Source organism: Podarcis cretensis (genome assembly GCF_951804945.1).
Source record: "Podarcis cretensis genome assembly, chromosome: 8".
Classification (NCBI taxonomy): Eukaryota; Metazoa; Chordata; class Lepidosauria; order Squamata; family Lacertidae; genus Podarcis; species Podarcis cretensis.
The window spans coordinates 90641856-90661597 of NC_137177.1; the positions used below are offsets into that span (position 1 = coordinate 90641856).

General features: G+C 46.7%; 1 protein-coding gene across 1 annotated transcript; it reads left to right on the forward strand.

Moving 5' to 3' along the window:
• Nucleotides 1-2828: 2828 nt before the first annotated feature.
• On the forward strand, nucleotides 2829-8629 carry DUSP2 (dual specificity phosphatase 2). Its single transcript, XM_079987999.1, has 4 exons — nucleotides 2829-3226; nucleotides 4426-4568; nucleotides 5525-5744; nucleotides 6425-8629. The coding sequence occupies exons 1-4, from the start codon at nucleotides 2839-2841 to the stop codon at nucleotides 6637-6639; spliced, it is 966 nt and encodes a 321-aa protein (XP_079844125.1). The 5' UTR covers nucleotides 2829-2838; the 3' UTR covers nucleotides 6640-8629.
• Nucleotides 8630-19742: the final 11113 nt, after the last annotated feature.

Below are 19742 nucleotides of genomic sequence, written 5' to 3' on the forward strand. Positions count from 1 at the left end.
GCGAACTGGGCTCCGGAACGGATCCTGTTCACAACCAAAGGTACCACTGTATGGCTTTATATTTGGCTCTAGGGTGGTCAGTTGAAATGTGATTTGAATTTAGCCTCACAGCTTGTTTTGAGTTGTGCGCATTTGCCCTTCCCTAGGCTCATGCTCTTCCTCAAAGGCCACTGTGTAGGCCTGCCTGAGTGTTCATTCAGTGCATCACCAGCTTCTCATGGAAATCAGCTGAGCATACATTCACATGACCTTGTGTGATTCCTCGAAATGCATTTTATTGTCCTTGCTTAGTCCCTATTGCGCAGACCAGGCAGACATTTAAGAAGCAATATAAAAAGCAGCATCAGCACCTGATCTAAAAACACGGATCTCAAAATATTCCAGTTCAGGATCCAATTTTGCTCTATATCCTAATTGATTAAGAAATATGAACAAGGAGTCTCCATTCTGCAGTTCCAAGGTGTGTTTCCAATATCCTAAATGTTACTGTGGAATTCCCTATAAAAGTCAGAGGCTGCTTATTAAATGGTACTCAATACGTACGATATTTATAACCCTCATCAAAACCAATAAAGCATGTTGTTTATTGCCTTCAGTTTCCGGTATACAGGAGTTAAGAACTCCACACTGTAGCTACCAGTTTCACCTCCTTCTCTTCTCCGGGATGATGGAATTCACATTTGTTCATTTAGTCTTTAGCTTAAGCTTTTAGTTCTTATTCTCAGCTGAAACTCACCCTCAGGACCTGAGTCTGCTCATATTCCTCCCTTCTATTCTGTCCCTTGTTGACTGAGCCCCACCTCCCAGCAGATTCGGAATAGGCTTCAATACAGCAATTTACAGTGGAATCTTGCACTTGTCTACTCAGGGCACCATTGAGTTAACTGGGACTTACACCCAAGTTAATTGTGCCCAGAGCTGCAGTCCTAGGCTGTATACACATTACTGTTTACTCTGGCTCCAGTGTGCTCCCCCACTGGTGTTTGAAGCGGAGTACACATAACATTTGCCACAATCCGTGTCTGTCCTGTAGTTTCTTATGGAATACTGCTGTTGGATGCATTTCACCTCAGACCAGCTTTTATCTGAAATAACAAAACATAAGAAGACACATTCACTTTGCAGTTAAGCTGAGGTGTGTACATTTGGGACACAGCTGTTGTGTATGTTCAGGTGGCACAGCTTCATTGAACAGGAGTTCAGGAGGGCTGCAAGTTGGGGAACACAAATCAGGTAATGCATATCAGGAGAGAACATCCTAGATTATTTTGCAACACTGCTGTGTCTTAATCTCTTGAGAAGCATATCCTTGGATGACTGAATCGCTTAATGACTGCAGCACTACCTGCTGGCAGGAGGTGAGGATGATCCTTTTTGCAGAATTCTTGCTTCCCATGGAGCCTGTACAGTGGTACCTCGGGTTAAGAACTTAATTCGTTCCGGAGGTCCGTTCTTAACCTGAAACCGTTCTTAACCTGAGGTACCACTTTAGCTAATGGGGCCTCCCGCTGCTGCCGCGCCGCCACCGCGCGATTTCTGTTCTCATCCTGAAGCAAAGTTCTTAACCCGAGGTACTATTTCTGGGTTAGCGGAGTCTGTAACCTGAAGCGCCTGTAACCCGAGGTACCACTGTATGTGCTAATTTGTTATGACAAAGCAGACAACTGGCGTAGGTGAGGAAGGGGAAATAATTCCCAAACATAATGTTTAGATGATTGTGATATGGTGGGGGCACAGGATGGAAATACAATTGATGGACATCTCCCTCCCTCTCTCTCTCTCTCTCTCTCTCACACACACACACACACACACACACTCCTTTTGTGTAATCAACTAGGCCCAACACACCAAAAGAAAAAAAGAGACAAGAATTTATCAGGTTTCTTGACAACAGTTGAGAATCAAGTAAATAAATAAAAACACTTAACTATCCAAATATCTGAAGGGTTGTCCCATTGAAGACGGAGCAAATTTGCTTTCTGCTGCTCTGAAGGGGAGGGCCCAAACCAATTGATTCAAATTGCAAAAAAAGGAAATTCCAACTAAATACTGTATGAAGAATGTTTGACAGTGGAAGGAACTGCCTTAGGAACTGCCCTTCCACTGGAACTGTGGACTGCCCTTCATTGGAGGTTTTTAACAGCGGTGGGGGTGGTCATCTGTCAGGGGTTTCTTAGCTGTGATTGCTGCGTTGCAAGGGCTTGGAACAGAGGACGCTCGGGTCTCTTCCAAGTCCATAGTTAATTGATTCCATGATTATTGGCTGCTAAATGCAGTTCACCGAAAAGAACCCTTTGAGCTGAAGGAAGGAAATATGCAAAATGTTTCTGTAGTGTATGATGCCTACAGTGGCCCATTCACACATACATGTAGTCCTTTAGAGTTTTAAGGGAAATATTAGGCGCATATTCCCGTTCTCAGGGGCCAGGCTGATCCTCTTAGCAGGCGAGTCTCTAACTTCCATCTGCGGCTGCTTTGAGGTTTGGTGACGGAAGAGATTGGCACGAAAAGGAAAGAGTTCCTCCCCAATATGGGCCAAGGCGGATAATCTCATTCCGTCTGGCTGCCTCCGGATCCAGCGCCGCGGCTCCTCTCCCTCCACGTGAGGGGGAAGGGCCCGGCCTGGGAGTTCCTCGGTGACGCACACTTCCATATATGGCAGCCCGGGGAGGAGCGCCGCCCGCGAGCGGCGCGGTACTTAAGCTCCGGCGCGGAACTGGGCTGCAGACTGGGACCAAAGGAGGAGAGGCATCGCCGGGACTGGTGCGCAAAAGCTGGCCTCCGTCTTCCACCTTTCTGACTTGTTTGCCCTCTCTCTGGATCTCGGCCGGTGCGAGGATGGTGATCGAGGAGGTGCTGCCCCTGGCGAGCTCCGGGCTGGCGGCGCTGCTGCGGGACCCCCGGGAGGGCGCGCGCACGCTGGCGCTGGACTGCCGGCCCTTCCTGGCCTTCTGCCAGGCGCACCTGCTGGACTCGCGGCCCGTGCACTGGAACGGGCTGCTGCGGCGCCGCTCCCGCGGCCGGAGCGCCGTCAGCCTGGACTGGCTGCTCCCCGACCGGGCGCTGCTGGGCCGGCTGCGCAAGGGCGAGCTCAGCCACCTGGTGGTGCTGGACGAGGCCAGCCGCTCGCCGGCCGCGCTGCGCCCCGACAGCCTGGCCCGCCTCCTGCTCAACGCGCTGCTGCGGGAGGAGCGGGCCGGCACCTCGCACATCTACCTGCTGCAAGGTGAGCGCCGCCGCCAGGGGGGCCAGGAAAGGGAGGGGAGGCCTGTAGATAGATGGGGGCCCCGGAAGGGTTCAGATCCCCAGTCACAGCCTCTCCATTTGCCCACTCTACATGGACATACATGATAGGTTACATCAAATGCTAGGCCTACTCGGAGTAGACCCATTGGAATTAATGGACATTACTACTATCTTAAGCCTATTAATTTAAGGAGGCCTGCTCTAAGTAGATCTTAGTCAAGAGGCAATCTATTTACATTTATTAAACTTTTATCCTGTGCTATTTTGGGATGGTGGGTGGCATAACATTAATAATTATAATTATTTTGGGGTGGAAAGGAGTTGCTTCAAGTTGAAACAATCCGCTTTGACTTGATAGGAAAAAATAAAAAGCCTTGATGTATTACAGCAATCTTTTCAGAGGTTTTAACTTGCCAAGGCAAGTCTACACTTAGTTGAGTTCCTCACCTTTTCCCCAAAACCTTTGAGTCCAACTGCATCTTTAATTGGGAGAACTGAAGAAAATTCAGTTTTAGGGGGGATTTTATTTTTTTAGTTTAATTAGGAGGCATTAACATAAAGCCAGGATAGCCCTGGAATAGAATTGCTGTATCCCAAGCAGACTCACCCCAGCTGTTCCCAAGGTTACTTGCAGCTAAGTCTGACTGCTATAGTGGTAACTAAATTGGAATTAAAGCAGTGGATATACAAATCCCTTCCGCAATGGCTGCCCTGGCGCTAAAGTGAACAGGTCATTCGCTAATCTGATTAGCACCTTCAGTATTGTAACCATGTCTGCTTTTGATATTGCATGCAGAGCCATATCACTCTTGCACTGTCACATAATGTAGCAGCTTCATTAGGCTGCATGAACACCAAAAAACAACAACACCAGATACCAAATAAATACATTTGTTACTGACAGCATGGCCACACTAAAATCAGGGCCCATCCATGCATAAAATAATCAATCATACAAGATATCACAAACACAGGTTAAAGTTTGTGGCCACAATAGTGGTGTAACTGCAGGTACTTTTTAATGAAAGTGTATTTTAAAGGCACTATGAATAGATCTGAATGAAATGTGTGGTCACTATGAACTATTCTAATTCAATATGTCCTTAGCGGTTGCATCTGTATAACATTCATCCTCAATTGAGATACACACTAAAAACTCTTCATTCGTCTGATGTTTAGGTGGCTTTGAGAATTTCCAAGCCAGTTTTCCAGAACTGTGCTTCACATCGCCAACACCTTCTACATCGCCTCCATCTCCATCTCCTGCTCTCCAAAGCCCTGAAGACAACAGCACAGAAGCAATTACTCCATTGTATGACCAGGTAAGTTCATGTGAATCTGGAGACCAAAGCAGCTAAGAAGCCGAAATACCAATTCCCCCCTCCCCCACATATTACGCTAAGCAGATATTTTTTAAAATTAATATTCTGGGCCATTTAATTGCACTGTCTAGACTTTGCTATGTGAGTAATCTTAGTAAAATTACTGCTCACATGACAAAATACAATTGAGACTGCATAAAGGTATATTTATTCAGGTGTTCTTGTCCACCCTCTCCCTGAGGCTTGGAGCTGGTAACCACCAAGGCTATCACCTACTTTAAGGATTTCACCTGATGCATTGTCTGTCTCAAGCGCGCTGCCTTGCCCCCGCAATTGAGGGGGCCAGTACCATGTGACGTACGCAAGTAACACCAGCATGTTGTGTGATGTGCTAATGTCAGTCGTGCCCCCCGGCCCCCCTAGTTGGTGCCTATGGTCTGCCTAGTACCAGATAAATCAGTTATTCTTTTTTACGACTGCATATTACCAAAACCTCAATATAGATGGTTGTGAAGATATCCAAGGAAGTCCAAGAGTTTATAGTTTAATCAGCAAAAGTTTTGTTAGAAGGAAGAGTTATCTCTAATGTTTTTTTCTTTCCTCCCCTTTGCAGTAACATACAAGTCTCAAATAACCTTTTTTTAAAAAGCAGAAGTCTCTTCAGCTCAAAGCTCTTGCCCATTAACCAACTAAATGATAGAATCATAGAAATGTGGGGTTGGAAGGGACCCTGAGGGTCATCTAGTCCAACCCCCTGCAGTGCATGAATATGCAGCTATGCCATACAGGGATTGAACCTGCAACCTTGGCATTATCAGCTTAGTTTATTAATCTACTAATAAACCTTGATAGCATAGTAGTAACACTACTTGGTTCATCCCTACAATATTCAGCATCAATCCTATTTTGGCACAAAGGCTGATGGGTGCACTCTCCTTGTTCTTTCTCTTCCTCAGGGGGGCCCAGTGGAGATTCTGCCATTCCTCTACCTGGGCAGCTGCTACCACTCCTCCAACCGGGAGGTTCTGGAGTCCCTTGGAATCACTGCTGTGCTCAACGTCTCCTCCAGCTGCCCCAACTACTTTGAAGGCCAGTTCCTGTACAAGAGCATCCCAGTGGAAGACAACCACATGGCTGAGATCAGTGTGTGGTTCCAGGAAGCCATTGACTTCATTGGTAAGTGCAGGTGGCCAGTCAGGCAAACCTTTTCTGCACAAAGAACTCTCGTTCCCTAATCGTGGGCTTGGTTGTCTGCACCATCTTGCCACTTTGTGGGGAGGATTTTGCCACAAATGGGGGCAGATGTGTGGTAGAGAAACTGTTATCCATACCTGCCTCATATTCCAGTGGATTAAGTTATCCCTTGTGATAGTGGAAGAGATTTTGAGAGATTTGCTATTCCCATGGCACACTGATATGCTTTGAACCTCTATTTTGCTTAATGTTGTGAGTGACAAGACGGTTTTGTAGACGGTTGGGGGTTGACCTCCAAAGCTGTACCACGCAGAATGCCAAGCAAACACACAGATGCACCCCCCCACCCTTCTTTTGAGAAGTTACTTGGTAGAAGATTCCCCGTCTTATGGATTAGGAAAACAGCAAGCTGCCTCATATTGGTCCATCTAGATCTATATTGTTTACACTGGCTGGCAGTGGCTGCAGGCCTCCCTGGAGATGCCAGGGATTGAACGTGGGACCTTCTGCATGCAGAGCAGATTCTCTACCATCCTGCCTCCTACCATGCAGGCAACAAAAATGGCCCCCTTGCCCCATAAATGCACTTGCTCCTTGGATATGTCTGCTTCTGGCTCTAGGGCTGTCTCTTATGTGGCTGTTCTTGCTTGCTCCTCCTGCAGATTCGGTGAAGAACAGCAGTGGGCGTGTGCTGGTGCACTGCCAAGCTGGCATCTCCCGTTCGGCCACCATTTGCCTTGCCTACTTGATCCAGAGCCGCCGGGTGCGGCTGGAAGAGGCCTTCGACTTTGTCAAGCAGCGCCGTGGGGTGATCTCTCCCAACTTTGGCTTCATGGGGCAGCTCTTGCAGTTCGAGACGGAGGTGCTGTGTCATTAGCCCAGCCGCCCCACAGACCCAGCTGGGAGGGCGGGGCAACCTTCCTCTCTGCGGACAAAAAGACTGATAATGTGTGTTTCTGTTTACATCTCCAAGCGGGTGCTGCAGCAAAGGACAATGTTGTGGTTTTTGTTCATTTGTTTTCTATTGCACTAAATCCTGACTTCAATCTCATGACTACAAAAGCAAAACAAGAGTGCATCAGGAGTGAAGAAAAGATGGTGGCTCCAACTGTGTGTTGGGAAGCTGTCCTGTCCCTTTGTTGGGGAAGAGCTTTAAGGCCAGATCTCTTCAGGTGATGCATTCTCACCTTCTCTGCTACAGTCCAAAGCCAGTGCTTATTGATCATTGCTGTCTGCAGCGTAACGCTGTGGCATCATAGCCTAGCACTGGTAATGCAGCTGCGCTGCAGACCCCTGACAGGATTATCAGAAGGTTTTCTTTTTGTGAGGTTGAAGCTACTTGGGGAAGTGGGAACTGATTATCATAATGCAATGATATTGTGCTAATCCAGCCTTCAGCAGCCTGGTGTTCGCTAGATGTTTCGGACACTGTGGGAGTTGTAGATCTGGAGGACACCAAGTTAGCAAAGGCTGGGTTAAGCCATTGTACCCTATTTGGTATGCTGATGTCAAAGTGAAGTATAAAATGTGAACAAGCCAGCGAGAGGCTTATAGTTGGATAGCTGTTGCCGGTGTGTATCTCACCCTTCCTTCGTGGAGCTTAAGGTGGCATGAAAAAGGCTCTTCTCATTTGATCCTCGCAACAGCTTTTGAGAGAAAGGTTAACCAGAGAGGGTGACTGGCATCTAGACACCCTCTAAGTTCCATAGGCTGAGTTGGCCTTTCGGAACCTGAGTCTGCCTTGCTTGTGTCCCAACAGTCTGTTCACCATTGTGCCATCCCTTCAGCTGGTGCACTGGGAATCACTGCTGGGTTGTGGCTTGGCCAAAAGGACAAAACAAGTATGTCCCTCAATGCTTGTTTGGACTTGAGGTGAGTCCCAGGTTTGAAAAAGCTGAAGAAGACTTAACTGCAACTGGCCTAATTCTCCCTTCAGCCTGAGAATTCAGGTTGAATGGAGGTGACTTTATAGTCCTATGGCTAAGGCACTCCAGAATCCCTCCTTTTCTACATCTTGATCAGCTGGCCCTATGCAGGAATTGATTGAACACTTCCCCATTTAAAGACTTCTCTCTGCCTTCTGTCAGAAAAAGTGAAGCTGTTTCACTGAAGCTTTGAAGACTGAGTAATATGTAAGTGAGAGGTCCTTTTAAAAAGAAGCTTGGTTGGCTATCTTCACCTGACTATCCTCAAGTCAACTGTAGATCAGATTTTATTTTAAGCATAGGAAGTAAGATTATACACTTGAACTACTGTATCTCCATTGTCCAAGTGGTATGAGCTGCTTGCCTCTGGTCTCCAGCCTTATGCAGGTCAGCCATAGATCACCAAGCTCCATCCGTAACGGGTTGCTCGTTATTCATATATGCTGTGAAACTGGGAGTCGATAAGCTTTATTAGGGTGAGAGTTGGGTTCCGCATCCCCAGATCAAGAGGGGAGAATTCACTGCCAATTGTACAGCTGTCCCCCCAACCAGCCCTGGAGAAGAACGGGCAAATATCCTGCCTTCTGGTATGGAGCGGGGGGGGGGGGTGTAGGGGAAGGGGCTCTCTTCTTCTGAATGCACTGAGAATGGACAACACCCACTGCAGCCAAATAAACCCCTCCTTCCCTTCCCCAGGGTGTTGTCGTAAACTCACTGGGCTGTCCTGTGTACCTCCCACTCATTTCAATGAGGCTTGCACAGGCAAACTTTCTGGGGGGTTGTGCCCAGTGACCTCTTTCTGCCCCCTCCCCCGCAATATACAGTTTGTACATTTGTGGAAGAAAGAGAAGCACCTCTTTCTTGACTGACATTGATCGTAAATGTCTTTTGCACTTTATATTTATTATTACCTGTTGCAATAAACAACCAGTTTTTATATTGCTTCTTGAGTCTCTTTGAGACTGGCTCAGTCTTTTCCTTATTTATCATGGTATTGGTTTAATAGCACCTTGCATCCCAAGGATTGTTGATGTTGCTGTTGTAGTTTAGTCGTGTCCGACTCTTCGTGACCCCACGGACCAGAGCACGCCAGGCACTCCTGTCTTCCACTGCCTCCTGCAGCCTCCCACAGTTTGGTCAAAGGGACAGGAGTCCTGGGTATCAGGAGATCATTTCAGCCCTCTGAGCCACAGCCAGGATGGAGAAGCTCATGCCTTTGGGACGTGGCTCGTTCCCAGCTTAGGTTCCTGGCTGCCTGCTCCTCCCCATCACCCTTCCCAGTCTGCTTCCAAGTATACAGAGAGGTCACTCCCAGAGCAGACCAGCACTTGCTCTGTCCCCTCTGTATATTCCCTTGCTGCCAAGGATGACTGGCTTTAACAATTTCGATGTCTGCGCTGGAAAGTCAGTGAGCCAAGGCCAAGACATCTGTATAGGTGTAGCCCACTTTTATCTTCTGGAACACAAGTAAAACCAACAGAGGAAGAAGGTAAAACAAATACAACAAGTTTTTAGACAAGTTGAACAAATATATAGCTTGATGTTGTACACACACACACATTTTGCCCAGCTGACACAACTTCTTGAACCCTGGAAGGCAAGGCCAACCTAACAGTCTGAAAGCACGTCAAAGTGCAAGTAGATAAATAGGTACCGCTCCAGCGGGAAGGTAAACAGCATTTCCATGTGCTGCTCTGGTTCACCAGAAGCAGCTTAGTCATGCTGGCCACATGACCCGGAAACTATCTGTGGACAAACGCCGGCTCCCTCGGCCAATAAAGCGAGATGAGTGCCACAACCCCAGAGTCGGTCACGACTGGACCTAATGGTCAGGGCTCCCTTTACCTTTAAAGTAGGATGCATCCACACTACAAGTGGTCTCTTTTTTAAAAATAGGTAAAGGTAAAGGTACCCCTGCCCATATGGGCCAGTTGTGACCGACTCTAGGGTTGTGCGCTCATCTCACTTAAGAGGCCGGGAGCCAGCGCTGTCCGAAGACACTTCTGGGTCACGTGGCCAGCGTGACGAAGCTGCACTGGTGAGCCAGTACCAGTGCCACACACGGAAACGCCGTTTACCTTCCCGCTATAAAGCGGTCCCTATTTATCTACTTGCACTTAAGGGTGCTTTTGAACTGCTAGGTGGGCAGGAGCTGGGACCAAATGACGGGAGCTCACCCCGCCGCGGGGATTTGAACCGCCGACCATGCGATCAGCAAGTCCTAGGCACTGAGGTTTAACCCACAGCGCCACCCGCGTCCCTTTTTAAAAATAAAACCCTTCAATTTGTCAAAAGTTCTCATCAGTCATGTCACCAGTCCTAAAGAGTTTATGGCTGCAGTGATGTAAGCTCTGAACCCCGGAGTCTAGCTCAGATGCTTCATTGCTGTTCAGCGCTAGCTGCTTAAAATAATACTGGTGTTCCTTTGGTACAGAACTTTGATTTGATTACAGAATAAGCTCGTGGAAGCTTAGCTGTGGCCATGTGGCTTGACCTTACCTCTGATGTTTTTGTCAAGGCAGCTGGCGGAGAAAGATTGATGCCCCCTTCCTCGCAGAGGCCAAGAGCTTTAGTTGACCTCTGCTTGCCCTCAATCAGTCCATCTCTGGATCATGGCAAGTTGCCCTGTCTAGACCAGAGCCATCCCTCTGCGGGGGGATCCAGGCTGTGTGCCAGCAGGAGGAATTAGCTGTGAGTGGCAGGTGGGATATTGAGATGGAGGAGAGGGGGAAAGAGTACATTTTCTAATCCTTCCCTCTTCCAGGTGGAAAAAAAACTGATACAGGACCATGGGCCTATCACAGACACCTGCCGCTAGCTGATCAGCTGAGTCCAGCAGCTAAGGTCTGGTGCTTTGAGAACCCACTGAAATCCTACCTTGTGTAGAGGCAAAGCTACACCTGCAACCTCCATTAGTCTCTCAGACATGGTTTAAGATCTCCTTCCCAAATCTGGGAAAGCACTAACTAGGCTTTGGGAAGGAGGCAGTGTTATAGATAAAACAGGGGGATTGGCTTTTGCTGCCCAAGGGACTGAGTCCCCTAAGTCCATAATCAATTAGAGACGAATGGATGGAGGCAAGTTCCATAGAAAGCAAGGCAGAGCTTTATTTTTCTGTCACAACAGAGTTCCCTCCCCTCCTTACAAGGAGGTAGGAGAGACCCAGAACAATGGTGCACAAGCCCCTATAAAGACTTTTGAAATTGCCCACACCTCTAACCCAAGGCCACCCCCAAAAACATCATACATACATCACTGAAGGAGGCAGTCTCCAGCAGAAATTTGAGAGTGTTGCTTCTCTCAAGTTTGCCAGGATACCTGATAATACCTTGTTGTTGTTGTTGTTTAGTCGTTTAGTCGTGTCCGACTCTTCGTGACCCCATGGACCAGAGAACGCCAGGCACTCCTGTCCTCCACTGCCCCCCGCAGCTTGGTCAGACTCATGCTGGTAACCTCGAAAACACTATCCAACCATCTCGTCCTCTGTCGCCCCCTTCTCCTTGTGCCCTCCATCTTTCCCAACATCAGGGTCTTCTCCAGGGAGTCTTCTCTTCTCATGAGGTGGCCAAAGTACTGGAGCCTCAGCTTCACAATCTGTCCTTCCAGTGAGCACTCAGGGCTGATTTCCTTCAGAATGGAGAGGTTTGATCTTCTTGCAGTCCATGGGACTCTCAAGAGTCTCCTCCAGCACCATAATTCAAAAGCATCAATTCTTCGGCGATCAGCCTTCTTTATGGTCCAGCTCTCACTTCCATACATCACTACTGGGAAAACCATAGCTTTAACTATACGGACCTTTGTTGGCAAGGTGATGTCTCTACTTCTCAAGATGCTGTCTAGGCCTGTCATTGCCCTTCTCCCAAGAAGCAGGCGTCTTTTAATTTCGTGGCTGCTGTCACCATCTGCAGTGATCATGGAGCCCAAGAAAGTACAATCTCTCACTGCCTCCATTTCTTCCCCTTCTATTTGCCAGGAGGTGATGGGACCAGTAGCCATGATCTTCGTTTTTTTGATGTTGAGCTTCAGACCATATTTTGCACTCTCCTCTTTCACCCTCAATAAAAGGTTCTTTAATTCCTCCTCACTTTCTGCCATCAAGGTTGTGTCATCTGCATATCTGAGGTTGTTGATATTTCTTCCGGCAATCTTAATTCCGGCTAGGGATTCATCCAGCCCAGCCTTTCGCATGATGAATTCTGCATATAAGTTAAATAAGCAGGGAGACAAAATGCAGCCTTGTCGTACTCCTTTCCCAATTTTGAACCAGTCAGTTGTTCCATATCCAGTTCTAACTGTAGCTTCTTGTCCCACATAGAGATTTCTCAGGAGACAGATGAGGTGATCAGGCACTCCCATTTCTTTAAGAACTTGCCATAGTTTGCCATGGTCGACACAGTCAAAGGCTTTTGCATAGTCAATGAAGCAGAAGTAAATGTCTTTCTGGAACTCTCTAGCTTTCTCCATAATCCAGCGCATGTTTGCAATTTGGTCTCTGGTTCCTCTGCCTCTTCTAAATCCAGCTTGCACTTCTGGGAGTTCTCGGTCCACATACTGCTTGAGCCTTCCTTGTAGAATTTTAAGCATAACCTTGCTAGCGTGAGAAATTAGTGCAATTGTGCGATAGTTGGAGCATTCTTTGGCACTGCCCTTCTTTGGGATTGGGATGTAGACTGATCTTCTCCAATCTTCTGGCCACTGCTGAGTTTTCCAAACTTGCTGGCATATTGAGTGTAGCACCTTAACAGCATCATCTTTTAAAATTTTAAATAGTTCAGCTGGAATACCATCACTTCCACTGGCCTTGTTATTTGCAGTGCTTTCTAAGGCCCATTTGACTTCACTCTCCAGGATGTCTGGCTCAAGGTCAGCAACCACACTACCTGGGGTATATGAGACATCCGTTTCTTTCTGGTATAATTCCTCTGTGTATTCTTGCCACCTCTTCTTGATGTCTTCTGCTTCTGTTAGGTCCTTTCCACTTTTGTCCTTTATTATGGAAATCTTTGTACGAAATGTTCCTTTCATATCTCCAATTTTCTTGAACAGATCTCTGGTTCTTCCCATTCTATTGCTTTCCTCTATTTCTTTGCATTGCTTGTTTAAGAAGGTCTTCTTGTCTCTCCTTGCTATTCTTTGGAAATCTGCATTCAATTTCCTGTATGTTTCACGATCTCCCTTGCATTTTGCTTGCCTTCTCTCCCCCGCTATTTGTAAGGCCTCATTGGACAGCCACTTTGCTTTCTTGCATTTCCTTTTCATTGGGATGGTTTTCGTTGCTGCCTCCTGTATAATGTTACGAGCCTCCATCCATAGTTCTTCAGGCACTCTGTCCACCAAATCTAAATCCTTAAACCTGTTCCTCACTTCCACTGTGTATTCATAAGGGATTTGACTTAGATTGTATCTTACCGGCCCAGTGGTTTTTCCTACTTTCTTCAGTTTAAGCTTGAATTTTGCTATAAGAAGCTGATGATCTGAGCCACAGTCAGCTCCAGGTCTTGTTTTTGCTGACTGTATAGAGCTTCTCCATCTTTGGCTGCAGAGAATATAATCAATCTGATTTCGATGCTGCCCATCTGGTGATGTCCATGTGTAGAGTCGTCTCTTGTGTTGTTGGAAAAGCGTGTTTGTGATGACCAGCTTGTTCTCTTGACAGAACTCTATTAGCCTTTGCCCTGCTTCATTTTGATCTCCAAGGCCAAACTTGCCAGTTGTTCCTTTTATCTCTTGACTCCCTACTTTAGCATTCCAATCCCCTATAATGAGAAGAACATCCTTCTTTGGTGTCACTTCTATAAGGTGTTGTAAGTCTTCATAGAATTGGTCAATTTCAGTTTCTTCAGCACCAGTAGTTGGTGCATAAACTTGGATTACTGTGATGTTAAAAGGTCTGCCTTGGATTCGTATCGAGATCATTCTATCATTTTTGAGATTGCATCCCAGTACAGCTTTTGCCACTCTTTTGTTGACTATGAGGGCCACTCCATTTCTTTTACGGGTTTCTTGCCCACAGTAGTAGATATGATGGTCATCCGAACTGAATTCACCCATTCCCGTCCATTTTAGTTCACTGATACCCAGGATGTCAATATTTATTCTTGCCATCTCATTTTTGACAACCTCCAACTTACCCATGTTCATGGTTCTTACATTCCAGGTTCCTATGCAATATTTTTCTTTACAGCATTGGACTTTCCTTTCACTTCCAGGCATATCCGCAACTGAGCGTCCTTTCGGCTTTGGCCCAGCCGCTTCATCAGCTCTGGATCTACTTGTACTTGCCCTCCGCTCTTCCCCAGTAGCATGTTGGACGCCTTCCGACCTGAGGGGCTCATCTTCCAGCGTCATAACTTTTATATGCCTGTTGTCTTTGTCCATGGAGTTTTCTTGGCAGGGATACTGGAGTGGCTTGCCGGTTCCTCCTCCAGGTGGATCACGTTTGGTCAAAACTCTCCACTATGACCTGTTCATCTTGGGTGCCCTGCTCGGCATAGTTCATAGCTTCTCTGAGTTCTTCAAGCCCCTTCGCCACGGCAAGGCAGTGATCCATGAAGGGGGATAATACCTTACTTGGTTGCATTTTCTGGGTAGCCTGGCCATTCCTTTGAGATGGTAAATACTTTAGTTCCTGAATCTCTTACCCATATTGATAGTTTTCTCATCTTAACAGACACTTGCCAGACTGTATTTGCAGGGAGGTGTAAGCAGCCCATACACTCCAAGGACAACTGGAAAGCTTTTCCCATTTCCTCCCTCCTTGCAGAGAAATATTTGAGGTCAATTTGGGAGAGTCAAAATGGTTTCAGGATTGCTCTCCTGTACTATTTCAGATATGTGATTTATATACTTACATGTCTGTTTGCTTTGTACATTTATGAACATTTATTCTATATTTGAGAACTTAGAATTCTTATATCAGCAGGATAACTCTAGGACCCTGTCAGTGCCTTGCGCCTCCTTCCCCAAGCCCCGTGCCTCACTGACTGGGCTTGGGGGGCATCAAATGTTACCAAAGGCCGTCGAAAAGGCACCAAGGGCCATGCCTTTGTCTATCCTGGGTTAGAGTGTCAAACTATGCCTCAGAGACCTACAGGGCCAGCATGTCCCGTTTCATCATCTGAGGTGAAATGGGAAGTGCCACATCTGCCTCTGGTGGAAAAGCAGCACTACCACTGTCACCAATTTTGGGCAAGATTGTGCCAATTTGGGGTTTCCATTTCCTCCCATGCTTTTTCCTCCCCTGTGCCTTTTTAACAGCAGCACCAGAGAGAGAAAGAGATTAAGATTACGTACCTGTGTGTGGTCTTTCACATATCTTGCCAGGAAGAGATTCACCCATTTAACTTCTGTATGTCAGATTATAAAGGCACAGGGTCAGGGGCAGTAAAAGAAAATAAAGTTAACAGCCCTTCTCAGATTTGGGAGATCAGAAGTTACAGTAAGGGTGAAGAAAAGGAAAAAGCACCCTAGAACCTTCTCAAGAACTTTCATTTCTTGCTGTTTCACCTCCATCAGAAATACCAGTGGACTCGGTCTCTATGTCATAGGAGCCAACTGTAGGGGCCGTAGCCCCTGCAATAAAATATCTGAGGGGGCTGGGCCCCGACAAAGTTGATGGACATTCTCATTCAAATGGTGTGTGTGCACCGTGTAATGTGATTGATTGATTGTGCAGGGCTTACCTGGACCCCCACCATATTTCATTCAAGTTGGCACCCCTGTTCTATGTGTCAGTTCCCCCCCCCCCCCAGCAAGAAACATTCTGTTTGCACTAAATTTACCCAGCAGAATTACTTCATCTCAGCCCACTCACCCGAAACAGCCACGTTCAGCTAGAAAATCCCAGTCACAGATGTTCACTCACTTGTGGGCCCCAGCACAGGCCCTAAAGATAGCCATGGCATATTCAGATATTCTTTCATGCTGGCCTGCTTACGCATGAATGCGTACACACAGTCCATTGCCCTCATGTGTGCACCTGGCCCCTATTTTCCTTGAAGGCAGTAATAATATATTTCAAAGAACATTACACATCACATCATGGTCATTCTCTCAGCCACACAAGGCCAGCATTATAAACCTCCATGAGGGCTTGATACAACAAGGCACTCCCAAAGGCTACTGAGGTAAGTGAATAGCTTAGGCGAACTTTGAACCAGGGACTTGTGGGATATACAGTGGTACCTCGGAAGTCGAACGGAATCCGTTCCAGAAGTCTGTTCAACTTCCAAAATGTTCAGAAACCAAGGCGCAGCTTCCGATTGGCTGCAGAAACTTCTAGCCATGCCAAGTATAGATAATATCAGCTTCTTAAAAAGTCTTACTTTTCTGATTTTGTCTAATCTCGTGTTAAAAACAAATACCGTATTTGTTCTCCATCTTTTTGTAATATTGTTTAGCACATCAGAGAGGGAACAAGGACATTTGGGTTGGTATGGGGCATGTGTGTATGTGTCTGTCCATTTATATTAGCCTTTGCCAACCTGGTAACTTCCAGATGTTTTGTTTCAGACAGCTGTGCTGGCTGACTGGGGCTGATGGGAGTTGGAGCCCCAAACATGATGTATAGAACAGTGTTTCCCAACCTTGGGCCTCCAGCTGTTTTTGAACTACAATTCCCATCATCCCTGACCACTGGTCTTGCTAGCTAGGGATAATGGGAGTTGTAGTCCAAAAACAGCTGGAGGCCCAAGGTTGGGAAACACTGGTATAGAAGCATCTGTTGCACATCCTCTTTGGTTTAGCTGAGTCTGACTGCCCCCTTGTGGCTAGATGCTGCTTATAAGAGCAGGAAAACAGCGACACGGTGCCTCCTTCTTTGGGCTGTTCAAAACCTTTGCACTGAAGCAGATGGACCTATGGCAGTGTTAGCTTGGAAGTGAAGAATGGGGGCTGGGGGCTGGCCTTGGGCAAAATGCCCATAGTGGGCACTGAGTGGGCTCACTTCTTTGCCACTTTCGCCACTGGCCATCTGCTTGCCCTCTCCATCAAGACCTAATCCCCATCACTTCTCAGAAGGAGAGAGCAATGGTGGTGAAAACAGCTTCCTGGCTGTTGATGATGTGCTTGGATGAGGCAGGCAAACAAGCAGCAAGGAGGTGAAATAAAGCAGACACTCCATGTGTCCCTATTTTCCAGGGATATCGCTGATTTAGAGAATCTCGGTTTCTGATTTGATTCTAGATTTGATTCCACTTTTCTTTAGGACGTCCCTACCTTCATTGGAGAAATGTTGGAGGGTATGGAGTTATCAGACCCCGGAGCCATCTGAAGGCAATCCTGTGCATAGGGAAAGTTTTTTATGTTTAATATTTTTTATGTTTTTATATATGTTGGACGCTGCCCAGAGTGGTTGGGGCAACCCAGTAAGATGTGTGGGGTATAAATAATAAAATTATCAATATGGAATGGCACGTCCCTATTTTCTTCGGAGAAATGTTGGAAGGTATGAGAAATGGGGGAGTGAGCACCAGCAGGTCCCTGACAATGCCAGCCGCAGGTCCTGATCCCTGGCCTCAAGTTGCACCTGCTGAAACACTCCCTTTTACGCCCCCTATTATTTATTTCTATAAATAACTATTTGTTTGTTTATTACACTGCTGTGTCAGCAATCCAAGCACATAATCTGGGCCGTTTACATGAACAGTGAAATATAAATGCAATTCACAATAAACACACTAAAACCAGAAGCAAAAAAAAGCTGGGCTAGGGGGCCTGATCATAGCTGTCAACTTTTCCCTTTTCTTGCAAGGAATCCTATTCGGAATAAGGGAATTTCCCTTTAAAAAAGGGAAATGTTGACAGCTATGGGCCTGATCCAGCAAGGCAATTCCTGAATGGGCAAAACTTTCAGTACATCTCTGTAATTTTTCTGGGCACCAGGAATGAGGAGCAGTTTTATAAAAGAGGCTTTATTCAGAGGAGCCTCTAAGACCCTCTGCTAAAACTGAAACGGAAGGCAGGCAGCTCAGTTGGCTAAAGAGTGTTGATAACCAGGTTCGATCCCCATATTGGCCACCTGTATATTCCTGCATTGCAGGGGGATGAATGAGATCATTCATTTAAAGGAGCATCAACAAATCACAAGCTCTGTCATTACAATCCCCATGACAGGAAAAGACTTCACCTGCTAATCTTCAAAGTGCCAGGCTGCTCTTAAAGGCCCAGGAGCAGATCCAGACGGGAAAAGGTTGCAATCTGATCTGTATTGGTTGAGTGAGCTCTTCAAGCTGTAGACTGTAAGAGGAAGCTGCAGAAGGGCTTCATCACACAAGGGGTTAAACTGACCTCCTAATGAAGAGGCTTTTGCCAGGTGTTGCCTTTTCCCTGCTGCTCTATATAAAAGTTCCAGGGGTCCCCTTTGTTTGTGGCCTAAGTATTGTTTGCAGTTTGTTTAGGGGAGATTTATCGTACTTATAAAAATACACACGGTAGCAGTGGGCTTTTTTCTTCTGCTATGGCTGTATTCCTTCATTTTTGGACTGTGGTTATAAGTGTTTTTTGGCTGCTTTCAGGTAAGGGCTAATTCTTTTTAACGAGGCATCAGTGCGTCTGCTTGTAGACCTTGTGGAAGAGGAAGGGCCTTAGCTCAGGGCTAGCTGCATGCAGAAGCTCCCAATTTCAGTCCCTGGTATCACCAGGAGGGGCTGGGAAAGACCCCCCCCCCCTTGCCTGAAACCCAGGAGAGCTGCTGCCAGCCAGACCAATGCTCTGACTCAACAAAACACGGATTCCTTTGTTCCTAACAGTTTGCAACGCCCCCCCCCCCCACTTGGCAATCCTGGGACCCACGCTGCTCCTCCTCGGTTGAACCACTTGTTCACTGGGTGGGTGGGGTCTGCTGCTCTGGAAAATAGCGTGCTTTGGTCTCACTTGGCCAGGGGCTCTCTCTGTGGTATGACTCTTAAACCTTTTGGTGGCCATATGTTTTAGGCAAGCTGCTATTAAGGAGGGGTGCTATCCTGGGGTCAAGAGCAGCTACTGAGCTGAAGGGCATGAATAGCTGTCTTGGTTAGGTAGCATGTTCAGCTAGGCTGTTTTTCACACTCCCTGCCTTCTGTTTGCACAATGCTTTGCTTAAGGATGACTGCTGCAAAAATAGAGTAATGTAGGTACTTGAAGCGGCAAAAAGTATGATATGAAATGCTCAGTAACCTGTGTCTAATTCAGTGTGTTATTTGCAAGTTTGCCATCCTGTGGTGAAGCCTAGTATTTATCTTCTTGACAAATCAAACTGAACAGCAAAGGTTCTTTTTTGGTCACTGGTGGCAGAAGAGTGATTAGTAGGGATGCCGAATTAAATTTACATGATGATTATTGTGCTATTCGGCGCTGGCTGTGGTGCAGATCTAAAATTGGTTTTAAAATGGTCACAGCTGCCCCTTAAGAACTGACTCCCATTAGCCCACCATTCTCAGGACTTGTTAGAAGCCCTGCCTGTCTTCAGAAGCCCTGAGAGTAGCCATAAATCTGTAATGCCTTCGTCACTTTCACACTTAGAGCACATTTATACCACTTCAAACAGTAATGGTTCTCTCTCCCCTCCCCAAATCCTGGGAACTGTAGTTTGCCAAGAGTGCTGAGAGCTATTAGAGCACAGTTCCCAGCACACATAGCAAACTATAGTTCCCAGGATTCTTTGAGGTGGGAATCTCTGTACTTTAAATGTATGGTGGGGATGTGAGTAAAGCATCAACATGACCTAGGCTGTTCTGCATCCTGAAACAGCAGTAGGAGGCATAGCTCAGTGGCAGAGCAGCTGATCTGTATTCGTAGAATCATAGAATCATAGAGTTGGAAGAGACCACAAGGGCCATCGAGTCCAACTCCCTGCCAAGCAGGAAACACCATCAGAGCACTCCTGACATATGGTTGTCAAGCCTCTGCTTAAAGACCTCCAAAGAAGGAGACTCCACCACACTCCTTGGCAGCAAATTCCACTGTCAAACAGCTCTTACTGTCAGGAAGTTCTTCCTAATGTTTAGGTGGAATCTTCTTTCTTGTAGTTTGGAACCATTGCTCCGTGTCCGCTTCTCTGGAGCAGCAGAAAACAACC

Coding starts and splice junctions, on each gene's coding strand:
- DUSP2 (XM_079987999.1), top strand. CDS start 2,839: ATGGTGATCGAGGAGGTGCTGCCCCTGGCGAGCTCCGGGCTGGCGGCG. Junction 4,569..5,524: donor TTACTCCATTGTATGACCAG/GTAAGTTCATGT, acceptor TCTCTTCCTCAG/GGGGGCCCAGTGGAGATTCT. Junction 5,745..6,424: donor GGAAGCCATTGACTTCATTG/GTAAGTGCAGGT, acceptor CTCCTCCTGCAG/ATTCGGTGAAGAACAGCAGT.